Genomic DNA, 19243 nt, shown 5'->3' with positions numbered 1-19243 from the left:
TTTATTATTTTGTTAATTCTAGTTTTATTTTGTTACGACTTATAAGCGTGACTTATAAGGTTTCTAGTTGGAGAAGCTCACTGAGGTTTTCTTCATGACCTAGGTAAAATTTTGGTAAATGTGCCTTGGGCTTTTAAGAAGAATGTGTATTATCTGTAAGGTATATGGAGTTTGATGTGACATTTTTATAAATTTTAAGATATCATTGATTGTGAAATGCATTATCAATTTAGCAGCACTTCCAAAGAATAATTAAAATGTTTGTTTTAATTATTTAAAATAATTTTTAAAAAATAAAATAATTAAATTTAATAAGCATTGTGAGATGTATCCCAGTTTCAGATAGGTGAAAAACTAATGATTTCGAGTTTTATCCTCTAAGTTCTCATTTTGGAGGTCTACTTGTTGAATTAAATTCTAAGAAAAGTGGTGTACTAAATTTTTATGCTATTACTGTGTTTTGCCCATTTTTCCTTGTTTTTAATTGACTTTATATTTTTGTGTTTCCGTGCTTTATTTTTCTGTAGAAGAATGTTCATGACTTCTGTGTGGAGTCTTTATGGCTTTATTAGTTTTTTAAAAAAACTCTCTTGTCGTGTTTAATGCTTTTTTTCTTAATACAGCTTTGTCACGTGGGCTTTCTTTCCATTTGCATCTACTTGGTGGAATTTTTGCTGTCCCTTTGTTTTTAACGAATCTATGTCATCTTGTTTTAGGTGTTTCTATTATGAACAGAATTTATAGATCTTACCCAATCTTAGGGTTTGCCTTTCCTGGGAATTTTTCTCTTTTATCATGATTATGTTTAATATATTCCTGCCACCTTATTTTGTGCTTTCATCTCCTTTTTTTCCTTTATGCAATATTTGAATATTTCTTTCATTTTTCTCCCCTTCATTCATATGGAAACTTTGCTATTTTTATTCTACCAGTGGAAACATTTAAATAAAAAATACATATGTTTAAGACTTCACAGATAAAGAAAACAAACGAGTGGTTATCAAAGATGCTAGGAGAAGGGGAGGGACAAATTACGATTATGGGATTAACAGATACAAACTACTATGTGTAAAATAGATAAGTAACAAGGATTACTGTATAGCACAGGGAATTATAGTCATTATCTTATAAAAACCTATAGTGGAGTATAGTCTGCAAAAATACTGAATCACTTTGCTATACCCCTGAAACTAATATCATATTGTAAATTGACTGTACTCCAATAAATACACACACACACACACACACACACACACACACACACACACACACACGCATGCACGCACACACACGTACACATTTAAACCTATTTATCAATGTTAATGGAGTCTCTATGAAAGAAAAAAAAAAACTTTGCTACTTTTGTATTACCTTCTTCTCCAGACTACATCCTCTAGGTATAGAAAGCTGTAGTTTTATAGATCCAGAATGTTTTTGCATTGTGAAGTTTCTCTCTTAACTATAGAAATTGGCAGTAAAGTAAACCACGGTAATAATAATTCCTTTATACTTAACACTGGTCATTCACTGATCACTGTTTTCTTACTGCCACTTCTGTTTCTTAATTCTTATTTTGATTCATTTTTCAATTGGTTGAATGTATCTTAGAGAAAAATTTTTCAGAAAGTGGGTGGTATCATTTCTGAATGATTGCTTGTCTTAAAATGTCTTTGGTTTCTGGAGTCCCTCTTGTGGCTCAGCAGGTTAGGAACCTGATGTAGTCTTGGTGAGAATGCGGGTTCGATCCCTGGCCTTGCTCAGTGGGTTAAAGATCTGGCATTGCTGCAACCTGTGGCATGGGTCTCAGATGTGGCTCAGATCTGGCATTGCCGTGGTTGTGGTATAGGCCAGCAGCTGCAGCTCCAATTTGAGCCGTAGCCTGGGAGCTTCCATATGCTGCAGGTGCCATAAAGAGAAAAAAAGCAGTCTTTAGTTTCTGTCATAGGGAAGTGTTATAGTGTTATATGGTTCTGATTTTTTTTTTTTTTTTTTTTTTTGGCCTCAGCTTGCAGTGGCTTGATGTGGGATCTCAGTTCCCAAGCCAGGGACTGAACCCAGGCCACAGAGATGAAAGCACCAAGTCCTAACCACTAGACCACCAGGGAACTCCCTTTTTTGTTTGTTTCTTTTACGTATAAGTAATTCATGTTTTTCCTCCTTCCTCTTAGGTTTTTGTTTTGTTTTGCTTTAATGTATTGTTGACATTTTGTCAGGATAGGCCCATTTTGGGGTTCATGTTTGTGTGTGTGTGTGTGTGTAAAAGCTGTGTATATAAATCTATATTAAATCTTTTCTGGTACTCAGCAAATTGAAATGTGGAAAATCTCACATTTCAGATTTTCTTGGATTTTGGCTTCTTTTTCATCTGAACTCCTAGTTATACCATGGTTTTAAACTTCATTGCTGTTCTAAAACACCTAGAGATATATCTTGTTTCTGTTGGACAGAGATGGCGAAATTTGATGAGAGGGAGATACACACTTGACACTGGTCTTTCCTCTGCTCATCTTTTTATTGGGGGTGGCATTTCACTTCTCTGTATTGGACCTGTATTGTGTCCACTGTATTGGACACAACAAGGAAAACCATTTGGTTATGTAGCTTTGTCTGGGCTAGGGGTGCTGTGAAGTTGCACACAGTTTTGGCCCTTGTTTGAAAAGTCGTTTGATACAAAATTGCATTAACTGCCCTGATGTGGGCGCAGGGGCATTACATCATGTCTTTCCAAAGGAAAGAAAGAAAAAACAAAGCCTACCCTCCCACTTTATAACAGTGTACACTGGATCTCCTATACTGTGTGCCTTTTCATTTCTTTCATCATTTTTTGCTTGCTTTCCTCTTAGTCGAGGGAACTTTCTGGAGTTGACGTTCTGCGTGCTTTCAATAATTAGCTTTACGGCAGTTTAGTCTGCTGGTTACTGTCTCCATTGGGTGTTTTGTTTTGGCAGTTGCATTTTTCTCCTCTGAGAATGTTCTTTTTGCATTGTGCCTTTTTCATGGTAGCCTGTTCTTAGCAACATGGTGGTGTCTTGAATCTCATGGAGATTGTTCTGTTTTCGCCTGTCTCTGGTAACAGCTTTGCCTCCTGAGAGGCTGCTTGTCCTGAGCACACGGATTGGTCCTCCCCTTGGTAGCCCAAAGCTTTCTGGTCAAGGCCCCCACCCAGTCAGCTCTGGTCCCTCTGCCAGCGCAGCGGGACTTCCGTGCCATCTCAGAACTATGCCACATACCAAGGGCTCCCTGCAGTCTCTAGTGACACCATCGCAGACTCAAGTAGATTCAGATTTGCCCCCTGCTTCCCCCTCCAGCTCTTAGCCAGGGGCCAGTTGTGAGGCTGGTGTGTGTCTGTGGGTTGGGGGGTTGGAAAGAGGGAAATTATCTTGTGATCCACTCTGTTCTACCTGCAGTGCTCCTGCTGAAGGCGTCCAAAGGGCCCAGACCCTTCTTTGGAATCTAGGGGTAAGATTTAGCCAAACTAGACCATTTGTGATTGTCTAATTTTTTTTTTTTTTACCCCCTCCTGAATTTTTGTCTCTACCTGAATTGCTTTCTTCTTAATCCCCGTTTCCATCTGTGGTAATTTGATGTATCATTTACTTCCCAACTTAGTACCGCTTTTTTCCAGAAATTTTATTAGATTCCCTCCACCGTACGTGATCACCTCTTCATCATACGTTCTGCCTTTCAATTCTAGCTCTCTAGCTGTGTCACCCCCTTTCCTTTTGCATTGGGAGCTCCTCCAGTTTGGGAACCGTGTCTTGCTTACCCTTATATGGAGAAGTATTAGCATGGAAAAGTTAGAGGAAGCCAGGTTTGAGTCCCTATTCAACACTCAGTCACCACGAAACCTTGGACAAGTCAGTTACGTAACCTTTGTGAGTGGATATTCTCAAGAAATGGGCATAATAGTAGCACCTACCTCCTGAAGCTGTTTTGAAGGTTGAATGAGGTAACAGAGTACAGCGAATGTTGAGGTAAATCTTCGTTTTGCTTTCGGTACCCCTCACAGCACCTCACTCACGTGGCCTCTCATTCGCACAGGCCTTGAGTTAATGGTGACTGAATGAATGCAGGTCCAAAGTGTTCTGCACAGACTTCACTTTTGCCGTGAGTCAGCGGCGGGGCCTAGGAAAGAATCCAGGGTTCCCTGTGTTCCCATCTGCACCTGCTGAGTAAGCGGGTCTTCACATGCCTTTCGTGAAGTCTCTAGAGTTGAGGAGGAAGTATTTGTTTTTGTTTGTTTAACAAATTGTGGGAGTTCCCGTCGTGGCGCAGTGGTTAACGAATCCAACTAGGAACCATGAGGTTGCGGGTTCGGTCCCTGCCCTTGCTCAGTAGGTTGACGATCCGGCGTTGCCATGAGTTGTGGTGTGGGTTGCAGACGTGGCTCGGATCCTGCGTTGCTGTGGCTCTGGCGTAGGCCGGTGGCTGCAGCTCCGATTCAACCACTAGCCTGGGAACCTCCATATGCCGTGGGAGCGGCCCAAGAAATAGCAAAAAGACAAAAAAACAAAACAAAACAAAACAAATTGTGGCCTTGCTATGAGAGAGCAAGAACTCTATTTGGTTGATTGGATTTTCCAGTGGTCAGTTATTTTCTTATCTGAGTTGAAGTTTTATTTATTATTTATTTATTTATGTGTTTATTTCTTTATTTTTGTCTTTAGGGCCGCACCCGCAGCATATGGAGGTTCCCAGGCCAGGGGTCGAATTGGAGCTATGGTTGCTGGCCTACGCCACAGTCACAGCCACGCCAGATCCGAGCCGCATCTGCGACCGACACCACAGCTCACGGCAATAATGCCAGATCCTTAACCCACTGAGTGAGGCCAGGGATTGAACCCGCAACCTCGTGGTTCCTAGTTGGATTCGTTTCCGCTAAGCCACAACTGGAACTCCCTGGGCTGAAGGTTTAAAGAGAAAGTGCCACAAATGGAAGCTCAGAAGAGGAGCAACACGGTGTTAGAATAGGAATGTCTGATTTCAGGTGGAGCATTGGGTGGTTGTTGACTGTTCACACCCCTCCCGCACGCTCCACAAACCCAGCAGTCAGTGGCTGTGCTAATTCTGTGTGTGGCTCTCCCTCCACTCTTTGCTGGTATGTTAAAGGTGGCGTGTCCTCTCCCTCTAGCAGGTTCTTGTCTAATAAAGTAGGAATGGCTCCTCCTTGATTATGTAGTTTTGACTGAGGGATGCAATTCTATCTTTGGAGGGAAAAGGGACTTTTGTAATTGCCTCTTCTCACGTTGATTGTTCCACCTTCGGAGGTGGGGAGTGGTAAACACTGTGCCGTAAACATGCCTTCTGGGAACTTCTCCTCTTTTGTAATTGACCTCTAGGCCTGCACTAGCCCAAATCTTGGAAACTTACTGGATATGATGTACCAGAATCCAACACGATGGTCCTACACATTCCAGACATTTTCTTTTATGAGCCGCCTGAAAGTACAGTTGGAGCCCTTCCCTGAGAAGCTCTTAGAGGCCGAGAAGGCGGTACGGATCTTTGAGAGGTCTGTGTACAGTGACAGGTAAGACCCCGAGCTCTCCACCGCTCACACGCTGCGTGCCCAGCACTGCATGTGTTCTCCTCTGGCTCAGACCCTGCACTGCTCTGGTCTTTGAAAGTTATACTTGGACAAGTTGTCTTCTTCTTCCTTTTTTTTTCTCTTTAGGGCCGTACATATGGAAGTTCCCAGGCTAAGGGTCCAGTGGGAGCTGCAGCTGCTGGCCTACGCCACAGCCACACCCACGCTACATCTGTGACCCACACCACAGCTCCCAGCAACGCCAGATCCTTAACCTACTGAGCAAGGCCAGGGATTAAACCCGCATCCTCCGCACCCTGGTCGGGTTCATTACCACCCAGCCACCACGGGAACTCCCCAAATTGTCCTCTTTTTAAAGCCAACACAATACAGATTTGTTTAGACTTATAATTTCACAGAGTTACCATATATGTCAAGAAAGGAAATGGTGTTTTTCACAAACTAAATGCATTTAATTTCTCACATTGGCCCTGATTATGTTTCCTTAATCTTTTCTGGCATAGAAGCAGGCTGGTAGCTACTTAGTACAACCATTACCTGCTAAAGGGCACAGAACAAACACTTAAGTAGCAGTGTATGTTCTAGCAAACCAAATGAATCAGTGGCTGGTCATCACCTTGAAGGAAAAAGCAGACAATTAAAATTTCTTTTCCTAAAGTAATAAGGGAAGGACATTTATCCTTTTTTTATTCTTCACGACAAGATATCTGAGTAGAAAGAACACATTTGCAAAATTGGTTTCAGTCTTGGATTTATCCTCTTTGGACCCTTTGTTATGTGACAGGACTTTTGTTGGCCAGAGTCTGTAAGAGGCAGTGCCTCAGTCAGTCAGGGGAAGGGCACCGTCCTGACCACCAGAAGGAGTGAGCTGTAGAGTCGCTTTTTGTGAAGGCCAGCGGCTGCCTCGGGAACTCAGCTCATCTGATCCAGAGGCGCTGGTCCATCTAGGCTCTGGAGTTCCTGGTTCTGCCTCAAGACCAGGCTGTGACTCTCATTCAAGCCATTTGGAGAGGAAGCGAGGGGTGCCTTGATCTGGACATCACTGAGGATTTTTTAATCTGAAGGCTCTGAGTGTCCTATATAGTGTGAAATGGTGATTTCAACCATGGTGGTCTGTCTTTTTTTTTTTAGTTACTCAATGAATTTTATTACATTTATAGTTGTACAACCATCGTCACAACCCAATTTTATATATAGCATTTCCATCCCAAACCCCCAGCCTATCCCCCCAACCTGCCTCATTTGGAAACCATAAGTTTTTCAAAGTCTGCGAGTCAGTATCTGTTCTGCAAAGAAGTTCATTGTGTCCTGTTTTTGGATTACACACGTCAGTGATAGCATTTGATGTTGGTGTCTCACTGTCTGACTGACTTCACTTGGTATGATAATTTCTAGGTCCATCATGGTGGTCTGTCTTAAGCCCCTAGAGTTGTCAAAATAGAAAATACATTTTTATTGCCTGCTCACTTCTGAAGACACTAGATTGGTTATCTATTTAATTCCAAATTATAGAAACTTGTTCTACTCTTAGTGTTCCCATAAACCCTCCTGGAGGGAAAACATAAGGGTATGTTCGTAGATGTATTGTGACTTTTTTTAAAAAAACATTACTTCAAAATCATTCAAGATATGTAAAACAAACCTGACAGGCTAGGCATTCCTTCTCTCTGGATGCCAGGAGAGAGCCTGCTCTTTGTAAAAGCTAGATATGTGAATTATAATTTGTTGGGTTATGGGTTTTGGTTCTTTTTCAGCTGTTGGATGTGCTTCTACCTATTTTCCTCTCCATTCTCCCAAGCCAATGCCTCTAGGATTAGGAAAATGAATTACATATAACTCTCTGGGTTGCTTGGAAACATACTCACCATTGGTCTTTTGATTTCCAGCCTCTTAGTGAGGTAGGCATGTGAGAGACCCATCAGAAATAGAAGTATTTTGGAGTTCCCTGGTGCTTCAGTGTGTTAAGGACCTGGCATTGTCATTGCTGTGGCTCAGGTTCAGTCTGTGGCCTGGACACTTTTGCATGCCACAGGCATGGCCCCCCAAAAAGAAACAGAACATTTTTGGTTTGTTTTTCTTCTAGAGCCACACCTATGGCATATGGAAGTTCCCAGGCTAGGGGTTGAATCGAAGCTGCAACTGCCACAGCCTATGCCACAGCCCTGGAATGCCGGATCCTTAACCCACTGAACAAGGCCAGGGGTTGAACCCACATCCTCAGGGACACTGTTGTTGGGTTCTTAACCCACTGAGCCAAAACAGGAATTCCAGAAGTATTTTGTTTAGAAGCTATAAGATCTTAACATTTACTTATAAAGGAAGAGATGGAAATTGATTGCACTATAGGTAGCTACAACATCCTAGGTGTTTTCTTGGGCAGGGGGTGTAGGGGAGCAAATTTTTGACAGAAAGAATAACTAATTACACATCATGGCCCCAAATTTTCTTCCTTTATTCATTTGCTCAGCACCAATTTGTCGAATGCTGCCTATGTTGAGGTACCAGGCCAGGCCCAGGAGCTGCAGCAGTAAGCAGAGCAGAGCCTGTCTCCACCTTCATGGTGACCTTAGTCTAACAGGGCACTCTGAGACTATGCACGTGCTCATGTGTGTCAGATGTGTTCCAAAGGAAGAGCATGGGTTGTTTGGGAGACTCGATGACAGGGAAGGAGAAATCTAAATCTTTTATGTTTAAGTTAAAAGAAACAACAGCATGTGGCTTTAGAGCAGAGACCCTGACGCCTCGATCCTTAAGCTGGTTCTTCTCTGCAACCCCTGCGTTCAGGCTGCAGTGGTTCCTCCTCCTCAGCGTTGACCACGGCCTTCTAACTGCCTCTCTCCCCATCACCACCAGCTCTGGAGAGAGGAAGAAATGCTCATCTTAGAGAGACGAGGGCCCTTGTATAGGGCTTATTTACACATACTTAACTTCTCTTCGTGAGATTTCACTTTCCATGTTACCTGTGAGGAAGCTGAAAACATTGTTCAGAAACTGGAACTGGAAATTCACCTCTTTGTTGCCTTCAGCTAGGCTGTAGTTCAGCCAGTCCAGAATGGACAGGTTGACCCCTGGAGCTCCCAAATTAGTACCTTCCTAGCTTACGTACCAGTCCCTCTCATGAGCACCTTGTAAGTATTCCGTCCCAGTCCTCGCAGCTCTGTGAGTTAGGCTCAACTGTTCTCTCTTCGTGCAGAGGAAGAAGTGGGCCGAGAGTCAAATGACTTGCCCATGGCGACACAGCTCTTGAATTTTGAGGCCAGGATAGGGCTTAGGAATGTGACTCTGCAGCCCATTCTCTTTTCACAACACTTGCAGCCTTGTGACGTGCACTTGCCTGAGCCATTTGTACACAAGGATTCTGAATTTCATTTTCTCAGAAGTGGCCAGGTGCTGAGTGTTGCCTTAGAAACTGAAGTTCATTGTTTAGGATATAAATTGTGTTTTGTATCAAGATGCCTGAGGTTTGAAAGCAGAATTGACCCTCCTGAAGCAAGAGTTTCCAGGTAGCTCTGATTTTCTCTTTACCAGATGCTCCTTTAGTTACAGAAGTAAACAAGGGGCAAAACTAGTTGGATTCTTAGATTTCTTATATCTGGATTAGAAGCTCAGCAGCATAGGAAGCAAGAGTGCATATGTGCTTGCTTTGGAGGAGAGTCTGCTTTCCTGGTGAATACTGCAGTTAGTAGGAAATGCATTTCCTGCTCCATAGGTGACCCCACTTAAATATACTTTCTTCTCTACTTCTCCACTGGACACAGGGATGGCTAGGCTGCCTGGAGACTCAGAAGACTAGAGTCCTTAAATTAAAAGTGTTGGGTGCTTTATACTAGATTGGGTTTTTTGGTTTGTTTGTTTCAGGGCTTACTTACAATAATAATAAGGAAATCTTAAGTTCAAGTTGACATGCACTATTTGCTTTATGTTTTGACAGGTTTCCAGCAGGGATAATTGTTGGCCACCATTGATACCCTCTTTCAGTGCCCCTTTTCTTCCAGTGGAGTAATCCACCTGAGAGCTGTGCTTTGGGCCTCGAAGTCTAAATGCTCTTCTCACCTTAGTGCAGAGCAAGGAAGGAGAGATATAGGTGAAGAATTCAGATTTCTTAAAGATTGATGAGGAGCTAGAAACACTTCAGTTCTTTTTTAAAAAAAAAGCTTGATGAACTAGAAAGGTCAAGTGGTTTGGACAGACATGGAATAAGTCGGTTATTGATTTTTTTCTTTTTTTGCTTCACTTTTCTTTTGCCTTTCATTCCATTTTTCCATTCTCCTTCTCTCCCCTCATCCCACTTAAATTTCCAACCAGGTATATCTTTGCAAAGAATCTTTTTGAAAATGGTTCCCTCAGTGACGTGGAGTGGCATATCTATCAGGACGGGCATTCTTTTCTCCTGCAGGAGTTTGCCAGCCGGCTGAGATTACATGGCTTCGTCTACCTCCAGGCTGCTCCCCAGGTAACACAGAATTTAAAGCCTTAGACCTTAGGGTCATATGAAACTTAAAAGGCGATGTTCTCCGAGCCTCCGATTTTCCAATTAGAGAAATTCGATTGTGGGTATTACCTGGTGCACGGAGAGCAGTGGGTAAGCACAGGCTTTCCGCAGGAGAGGGCTAAAGCCAAACTGTGCGAAGAAAGGCTCTCCCTTGATGTAGCAGCCATATCGAGAAATTGCCCAGGATTTGAGGTCAGATGCTCTGACCAATAACCTGTAGCCAGTTACCTCAGCATTTCCTTCCCTCTAACTGGGTCATCAGAGTCTGTGGCGGTCTTGATGGTTTTCCTGAATAGCATGTCAGGAGGAAGAAGAGCACTTAGTCTCTTTTTGAACCTTGAGAGTGCCACTGGAAGGCAGTGACCATGGGCAGCCCCTGGAAATGTTTCCCCTGGAGTGATCCTTGTCTGTCAAATCCAGTGTCTCAGACTAGTGATCTCTAGGGGCTCTTGTGGAGTGGGATTCTGAGCCAAGGCAGGGAGAATTTTTTGAGGGCTGTGTCGTTCTCAGCTTTTAAGATATACAGCTGCTATGTAGTCTTGTGCCAGATTATCTTAGGAAGGATAGCTCTCTTTAGGCTTGAGGCCATGCGTTTAGAGTTAGAACTGAGCTTGTGGATAGGAGGCAGCCTGAGAACAGACTGAGCAGGGCCAGAAAATGGGTGGGAGGGCGAGCCCCCGTTGCAAAGGCTCACAGGAGCCAGGGAGGAGAGGACCGGATGGAAAGGCCTGACATCAGGGAGGTGGCAGCCAGGCAGGAGGCCCTGGGTGTGGGGGACCAGATGTGGGGGCTCTTCGTATCAGGAGTTTCTGAAGATTGTGAGATAGAAGCTAGATCATAGGAGGAAATGAGAGATTCCATGGAAATAAATAGAACCTCAGGTCTGCAGTGAGACACAGCAGACCTCAAGGCCACTTGAAACACAGTGAAGCCAGAGGGCTGAAAACCTTCTGCAAAAAGAACGACGCTGGAGCTGGCTGGGTCACATATTTATGACTTCTTGCATAGTCTTCATTGCCAGGGAGCAGGAACAGAAGAGGCCAAGCGTGAAGGTGACTTGTAGGGTGGGGATCGGTGGCAGTGATCAGGGGGAGAGGAGGCCCCTGCCAAGGAGGATGGTTTGAAGTAACTGAGTGTAGGGCTCAGGGGGAGAGGAAAGTCCTGGCCCCCAGGAAGGCTCAGGGCCTGGGCCAAGGTTGAGTAAGAGCATCATGGACTTGAACGAGTGAAGGTTGTTGGATTTTGAAGAAGCGATGGGCTTTCAGTAGTTGAAAGCCGCCGTCGGTTGCGGGGCTGAGCATTAGGAGAAGAGTTGAGAGTACTGACCAAGCCTTCTCCAGTTTCCTCACCGAACCTGCTGGGTCACTCAGACCCAGCAAGGAAAGCAAGAAAGTCTTCCTTGCTTCTTTGTGCTCTTGGAATGACTTTGTGGGAAGTCATCCCCATGATGATGATAAGGGTGGTGGTGATCATTGTTGTTATGGTGGCTGATGGAGCTGTTTGGAGGGACTGATGGCGGTATTTCAGCTGGCATAGAATAAGGGTTGAAGGATCATTGCAGCTTAATTGTAGGAAAGAAATAGCTTGTTCATTTTGAGATTGGATGGGGATTTTGGTGCTGTTTTGATGTTACTCGAGCCAGGAGCTCAGGAGTGCCAGTGCCCTTTACCTGAAGTCACCCCGACCTCTTCTGAGAGACCCAGAGGTAACTACATCCAAGAGAGAGCAGAACAGAAGTGAAAACTTCTCTATATAGAAAGGTGGACAAGTGCTCCACTGCCAGTCCAGAGCCCTGAGTGAGATGGGCCTCGGTGGGGCCTTTTGCTCCTTCCCACCCCCTTTTCCCTAAATCATAAGAAGCAAGCAAGCCAACAATAAAAAATCAAGAGAGAAATGGCTGAGCCTCCATGCCCCAGGGAGTCAGGAAGAGAGAGTGCAGCTGGCCAGTGTGCCTCCAAGAGCCAGGCTGTGTTCATGGCATGGACACAGCACACTGGAAAGGCCAGGGGCAGATGGCACCCAGGTGTGGGGCTTGGGAAACACAGTGGCCAGACCAACTAGCAGTCACTGTCCGTGCCTGCCTCTGACCTCAGACCGTCCAAACCAGGGCTGGGCGGGGGGGAGGCAGGACGCAAAGGGGGCAGATTGATAAAAGGGTCCTTCTCTCCCCTGCTGTCACCAGCTGCATGTCTTTCCTTTTCATGTCCAGGTGTGTCCTCTCCGTGAGGACTGAGATGAAGAGGGACCAGACTAAAGCAGTGTTGGCACAGGATTTTTTTTTTTTTTTTAAAGAACTTGTTGCAGCCATATCGGTAAAGCAAGAATTATGCCAAATGCTCAAAATAGAAGTTTACCTGCAGTTCCCATCTTGGCTCAGTGGTTAACGAATCTGGCTAGAAACCATGAGGTTGTGGGTTCGATCCCTGGCCTCGCTCAGTGGGTTAAGGATCCGGCGTGGCCATGAGCTGTGGTGTAGGCTGGCGGCTACAGCTCTGATTCGACCCCTAGCCCGGGGACCTCCATATGCAGTGGAAGCGGCCCTAGAAAAGACAAAAAGACCACAAAGAAAAAAAAAAGTTTACTTAGACTTCTGGGGGGAAGAAAAGTTGGCTCTTTTAAGCAAATTGATAGTGCAAAGGGGACTGCTAGCCTATTTTAGCAGGAGAGACTTTAACATCAAGGTTTGCCTGCCGGCGATGAATGAATAACCATGGCTTTGATGAAAAGAATTGCCCTGCCCTTGTGTATAATTGAAAACATAAAGCCACGTTCTAAAAAATAGGCATTTTCATTAATTCTGATAATATTTTTCTCTAGGGAGAATTAGGGAGCTTTGCTGTGTTCAGAAATCCTGAGGCTACCTTGCTGACAAGAATGTGGATTGTTCAGCCTCTTAAGGGGGCGGTCTGGCCGTATATACCAGCTGGTGCACCTCCCTTTGACCTAGTAATGGAGCTCCTTGGAATTGACTCCTCCATAAACTTGCTCCCACACGGGCAGAATGGCTCCTGTGCAAGGGTGCATTGTTTGGAATAGCAAATTCTTGTAAACAACCCAAGCAGCCATCATTAGGGACCAGTTAAATATATTAATGCTCCCTCCCACACTGGAAAACTCTGAAGTCATGAAAGGGAGTTAGAAAGTACTCTACTGGTATGTAAGAATCTTCAAGATATATTGTTAAGTAAAGAAAAACAAGAACAGAATGTGTGGTAGGGCACCTTTTATATGTATTTTTTTTTTTTTAAAGGGGGGGATGGAGTTCCTTTCTGGCACAGCAGGTTTAGGATCTGGTGTTTGTCACTGTAGCGGCTTGGGTCCACCACTGTGGCACAGGTTTGAGTCCTGGCCCGGGAACTTACACATGCTGTGGGTGGGACCAAAAAAAAAAAAAAAGGTAGGGGTAAGAATGTGTATGTGCATAAAATATTTCTGAAAGTATCTAATAAACCATTAACATCCATCATCAGTGGGCAGAGAACTGGCTTGCAGGAAGTCAGTGGTGTAAAGCTTTGTGATGGGGGCAGGGGAACAAGGGGAAACATCCTAAAGCAGTTAGCAGTGAGGATGAGGATGTAGGGGCAGAAAGATGGAGGGAAAAAGAGGAGGTTCAGAGCGAAGGAAAGTAGAAAAGGAAAAAGATGAAAGTAGGAGCAAAAGGCAGACCCATTAGGTCAGACATGAAAATGGTCAGTGAATACAGGCAACACGGATTTATTGACCACCTGCGCTGCCAGGCCCCGTGCTCAAGATGGACTCTGGCCTACCTCCTGGGTCTCCCCCAGTCACTGTACCCTCAGAGCACCCTGTGCAGATGCACCTTTGTCATCTGATAGAGGTGAAATGCCACCGCTGGTCTGCGTTCGTCCAGGGCCTAGCACAGTGCCCATCTCGCAGAGTGGTGTGAACAGGTGAGCTGGGGAGTTCCCATCATGGTGCAGTGGTTAACGAATCTGACTAGGAACCATGAGGTTGCGGGTTCGATCCCTGGCCTCGATCAGTGGGTTAAGGATCTGGGGCTGCCGTGAGCTGTGGTGTGGGTCACAGACGTGGGTCAGATCATCCTATGTTACTGTGGCTCTGGTGTACGCTGGTGGCTACAGCTCTGATTAGACCCCTAGCCTGGGGACCTCCATATGTCGCAGGAGTGGCTCAAGAAAAGGCAAAAAGACAAAAAAAGAAATACAAAAAAAAAAACCCCAAAAAACAGGTGAGCTGGGACCAGAGATAAAGGTGGAGCACCTGCCTCTTCCAAGAAGCGCCTCTCTGACTGCAGGGGCCCACCTGCTCCTCCTTGTCTGACCCGCTGCACTTGAGATCCAGACTCACAGCTTGGCGCTTGATTGGCTGTTTTGCATATCTCGTTTTACTTGTTATCTAACTAAATTATGGAATCCCTAGGATGAGGACCTCATTTAAGTTTAGAGCAGTTCTCGATTCAGAGGAAAGAGATGAAAAGGGTAAGTGCTAGAGGTATTAGCATGTTACGTCTGTGTCCATCAGTTTGAAATGCTGGACACAAGACCGTGAATAAAACCCGTTTATATGCTGTCCTTTCCTTACAGGAAAAGATAGGGCAAGAAGGGAAGAGAACAAAGACTCCGCAGCCTTGGGAATGCTGTACACTGCATTTGGGGATGGAGTTCACATCTGGGAATAAAGTGTCAGTGTTTGAAGGAACAGAGTCCTGAGTCAGTGGTTTACTCCACCTGTTCTTCCCAGGACAGAGGACACTGAGTGTGAAAGGCAGAGAGAGGAAGGCAGGCCGTTGAGGCCAAACAGACCTTTAAGCAGATGTCGTGCAAGGGGAAGGCGCATGGTCTGTAGCAGGCGGGAGGCCAGTCTGGCCGAAGCAGCAAGTCCAGGGGAGGAGCTGAGGAAGCTGACAGCGGGGCATTAGAAGGGGCAGCCACACTCTGGGAATGGCCTTGTGTGGCCGATAAAGGAGAAGGGGACATTCTCTGGGCCTGTCAGCATAAGGGACTGTGCACACTCTGGGAGCAGTTGGGGACCGAGAGCTCATCTCAAGCCTCACTTTTTTACGTCTTTACCCTTGACCTACGCAGAATTTGCATTCTGCCCCAGAGCGGGTATTTGATGTGATAGGAAAGAGATGTTTCAAATCGCTGACTCTTTTGTACCTGTAGTATTGCTCCTACTTCCTTCCACTGGGGCCGATGGCTATGGGCAGTAAGGACCCTGAGAAGTATTTTAAGCAAGGAGAGTGATACCATTACAGTGAGCCCTCCACGTCTACCGATGTGGGACCCGCCCATGTGGAGAGCAAGCCCGCTGTCACTTTAGATGTGTAAGGGACTTGAGCCACCTTGGATTTTGGTACCTGCAGGGGGTCCTGGGACCAGCCCACCCGCCATTACCGAGGGACCGCTGCCTAACTCGGTGCTGTGGGAGGGTGGGCTGAGCGGGAAGACTGGGGGGAAAGACACCTTTGGCTGGGAGCTTGACATTCTCCCTGCTGTGGATCCTCCCAGGGACCCATGGGGTTGATGAAGGTGAGCAAGTGGAAGGCCACAACACCCGTACCGCTGCTGCCTGGTGAAGCTGGGGACTTAATCCTGGACCTTCTGATTTTGAGGCCTGTGCTCTTGCCACACGCTTCCCCGTCTCCAGGGCAGAGAGCCACAAGGCCTCCTGCCCTGTACTTCAGGGGAAAGCTGATGGGGGCCTGACCAGGGCAGAGGTGAGGGAGGGGCAAAGAAAGAACCAGCTGGAGAGAGATTGAAGAGAATTCAGTGACTTCCTGGATGTGACTGGGAGAAGGAAAAAGAAGGGTAATTCCAGGTCCCCAGGGTCCTGGAGTAATGGGTGCCGTTCCCCTGGGATTGAATAAGAACACGAGGCGGCAAAGGCGAAGTCAGACGTGGGGAGTGGGTCTGAGCGCCACCGCCCCCCACCCCAGGCTCCCCTGGAACAGCTGAGCTAACCTGTGGCTCAGCAGAGCTTGGGGGTTGTCTTTCAGGTTTGTTTGAAGAGGCTACGCCGGAGGGCCAGGGAAGAGGAGAGAGGAATTGAGCTGGCGTATCTTGAGCAGCTTCATGATCAGCACGAAGCCTGGCTTGTCCGCAAGACAACCCCGTAAGTGGACAGGAGCGCAGCACGGACAGAGGCCTGCCTCCCCGAGGCCAGGCGTTAATGTTTCAGGACGCTCAACACGCAGCCCCGTGCGCAGGTTCAGAATGTACTGGAAGTGGGCGGATGGGCAGGCATCATCCAAATCAGAAACTGAATATCGGAAGTAATGTCTGTGTTCCAAGTCACTTACTGATTCCATTTCTCCAGCTCTTTGGTTGTTGACATTCTCCTGGATGGAACATGGCCATTGATGAGAGGACGACAGAGTTGGTTCAGGGGGAAGGGCTCGAACATTTGAGAGAAACTGTCAGTGTCCTTAGCTGACATTCCTGGCTTTGGCCTTGCCTCCCGTCAGGCTCTCTGTGCTGCTCGTTTAAAACGTTTGGGGCTCTGAGTGTCGGTATCCGTTTCAGCACTAAAGAGAAAGTTCAGCCTCATCTTTCCAGCTGACATTATTGAATTCCTTTTTAAGCTGCTGTTTACATGAAATTTCATTGAGAAACCGTGTGACCTTAGATCTGTTCTGAATTATTAAAACTGGTGAGTATGTGACACTTGCTGAATGTCCATGCTTCTTCTCATAGGCTCCACTCTGAGGCTCTGCTCAACGTTCCAGTGCTGGTGTTGGATGTCAATGATGATTTTTCTGAAGAAGTAACCAGACAAGAAGAGCTCATGAAAAGGGTGGGGAAGACTTTAACTCCTGCGTCCTGGTAGATTTCCTTTCTTGCACTTTTATCGCTTCAGACTTCAGTGTGTGTCCTGTGCTTTGTGCCTCAGATTGCATTTCATGCTCCAAAGCCTGTGGGGCCTTGTATTAATTACTAATATTCTCCGAAGTATTTGGGGCTAATAATTGTTAAATACTGGGCTTGTAAGGTGTGCTTTCCAGCTGACTCCATCCTCTGAGGGATTCCAGAACTAGAGCAGTGAGACTTCTGGATGCTATCCAGCTCTGCCACTTGACACTGCATGACGCTGAGCAGGTCGCATTTCCTCTCCATACCTATTTTCTCTTCTTTACAAAAAAATCCGTGGGCTTGGCTATATATTCATTATTCCTGGAAAATGTGAAATTTAGCTTCTGGCTTTTCTCTTTTTCACAGGTAAACATCTTTGTAAAGAATCTGTAAACGATGGAGTTCCCTGGTGGCCTACCGGTTAAGGATTCGGCATTGTCACTGCCCTGGCACAGGTTTAATCCCTGGCCCAGGAACTTCTGCATGCCTTGGGTACAACCCCCCGCCCAAAAAAGAATCTGTACCCAGTATGATGTGTTCTAGCTGTGATCTGGGCTCTCTGACTTTGTGAAGCCAGAAAGATACAAGTCACCCGCCTTTCCACCCCTACTCTAGCTCCTTTTACCCCTAGAGGGCTCTGACATGCAGGGCTTAGCTTCCTATTATCCTTAGACCCTGCCTTTGTCTTCTTTTATATCTAAGGACTTCTTAAATAAAGTCTTAAGTTTTTGTGGATTTTGCTAATCCAGTTGTTCACTTATTTATGTGTATCTGTTGGTGCCTGCTCTGAACTCCCCTCTAGACTAACCGTTTTCACTTAAGAAAAGTCTTTTTGGTTTTTTTTTGTTTTTTTTTTGTTTTTTTTTTGTTTTTTGTTTTTTTGGTCTTTTTAGGGCTGGACCCACAGCATATGGAAGTTCCCAGGCTAGGGGTCGAATCAGAGCTGTATCTGCCAGCCTGCACCACAACCACAGCAATGCAGTATCCAAGCGGTGTCTGCGACCTACTCCCCAGCTCAGGGCAACGCCGAATCCTTAATCCACTGAAAAACGCCAGGATGCAAGTCCTCATGGATACTAGTCAGGTTCGTTACCGCTAAGCCACCACAGGAACTCCAAGAAAAGTCTTTGCTTTTCTTATTCTTGAGTCCTTCACCGACCAGACTGCCCTTTGTGTTCACTGGTTCCCTCTGACATGCCAGGGCAGGAATTGCTTCCAGGACCCCAACCAAGCTCTGCTTTAGGCATCAAGAAGAAAAGTCAAGTGGCTTAAGTGTGGTTGGCCACTCAAGTGTGAGCCACAGAGCCAGGAAATGGAGCCCAAACTCCAGGAACTTCCTCTGTCTCTTCCCATCCAGCATTCTTGGTATGGGGCATGGGTGGGGGTTTAGACCTTTGTCCTGGAGCCAAAGAACCTGGATGAAAGAAAGGTAAGGGCAGAGGAGGGGAGGGGGAGTGAACAAATCAGGAACCTAAAAATTCAGCAGCTGACATTTAGGGTTTCGTCATCCTGGAACCTGGCCCCAGTGAGTTTCAGGTGACCTGAATGGAGTGACTCTGTCTCTGCTGGAAAGAAAATAACTTAAAAAAATATCTTTGTGTTTGTGCTCCACTTCAACCTTCAAGGACAGTTTATTGTTAAGAGAAAAAAACACATGGCACTATAGAATTGAAGTGCTTCATTGCAGGAAGCCTGCAGGTCCATGATTTGCTGGGATCGGAATTCCTACACTGAGCCCTTGACAGTTGCTCAGGCCCACAGGAAAATGGATGAACTTGGGACCCAGAGCATCCCTGAAGACAGGAACCTATGTTTTCCTGGATGCTTGGGAAGGTGCGTGTGAGATTGCTTTCTAACACGTGTGACGTTTTGAAATAGCACAGCATTTCTTTATCCTACTTAAAATTATAACAGCTTTATTGACATATAATTCATATAGCATACAATTCGTCCACGTAAAGTATACAATTCAGGAGTTCCCTCATGGCTCAGCAGGTTAAGGATCTGGCATGGTCACTGCTGTGGTCACAGCAGTGGCATGGGTTTGATCCCTGGCCTGGAAACTTCTGCATGCTGCAGGCATGGCCGAGAAAAAAATAAAGTCACTAGTTTTTAGTATAGTCATAGGGTTGTGCAGCCATCGCCACAGTCCATTCCAGAATGTTTTCATCACCCAAGAAGAAATGCCATACCAATGAGCAGTCGCTGTACCCCCACCCCACCCCCACAACACCCACCCACCCACCCACCTGCCCCCCACCCTAAGCCACCACTAGTTTACCTTCTTTCTCTTTAGATTTGCCTATCCTGGACATTTTATGTAAATGGAATCTCATAATATGTGGCCTTTTTTGACTAGCTTTCACTTTCAAG

General features: G+C 45.8%; 1 protein-coding gene across 5 annotated transcripts in view; it reads left to right on the top strand.

The window, feature by feature from the left end:
- DGUOK (deoxyguanosine kinase) overlaps positions 1 to 17614 on the top strand; it is a 36165-nt gene extending 18551 nt beyond the window's left edge. For 3 of the 5 annotated variants that reach the window (XM_047781751.1, XM_047781755.1, XM_047781753.1), the window contains 6 exons: positions 3408 to 3459; positions 5340 to 5527; positions 9851 to 9998; positions 16018 to 16133; positions 16715 to 16814; positions 17237 to 17614. In XM_047781751.1, the coding sequence (XP_047637707.1) occupies positions 3408 to 3459; positions 5340 to 5527; positions 9851 to 9998; positions 16018 to 16133; positions 16715 to 16814; positions 17237 to 17263 (631 nt within the window). In that variant the 3' untranslated portion in view covers positions 17264 to 17614. The remainder of the gene's footprint in view (positions 1 to 3407; positions 3460 to 5339; positions 5528 to 9850; positions 9999 to 16017; positions 16134 to 16714; positions 16815 to 17236) is intronic. The other 2 variants (XM_047781752.1, XM_047781754.1) reach the window with 1 other exon arrangement.
- The last annotated feature ends 1629 nt before the right edge of the window (positions 17615 to 19243 follow it).

Source organism: Phacochoerus africanus, chromosome 5 (assembly GCF_016906955.1).
Source record: "Phacochoerus africanus isolate WHEZ1 chromosome 5, ROS_Pafr_v1, whole genome shotgun sequence".
Taxonomy (NCBI): domain Eukaryota; kingdom Metazoa; phylum Chordata; class Mammalia; order Artiodactyla; family Suidae; genus Phacochoerus; species Phacochoerus africanus.
The sequence above is the reverse complement of the archived record's forward strand: the minus strand, read 5'-3'. Positions and strand labels throughout refer to the sequence as shown.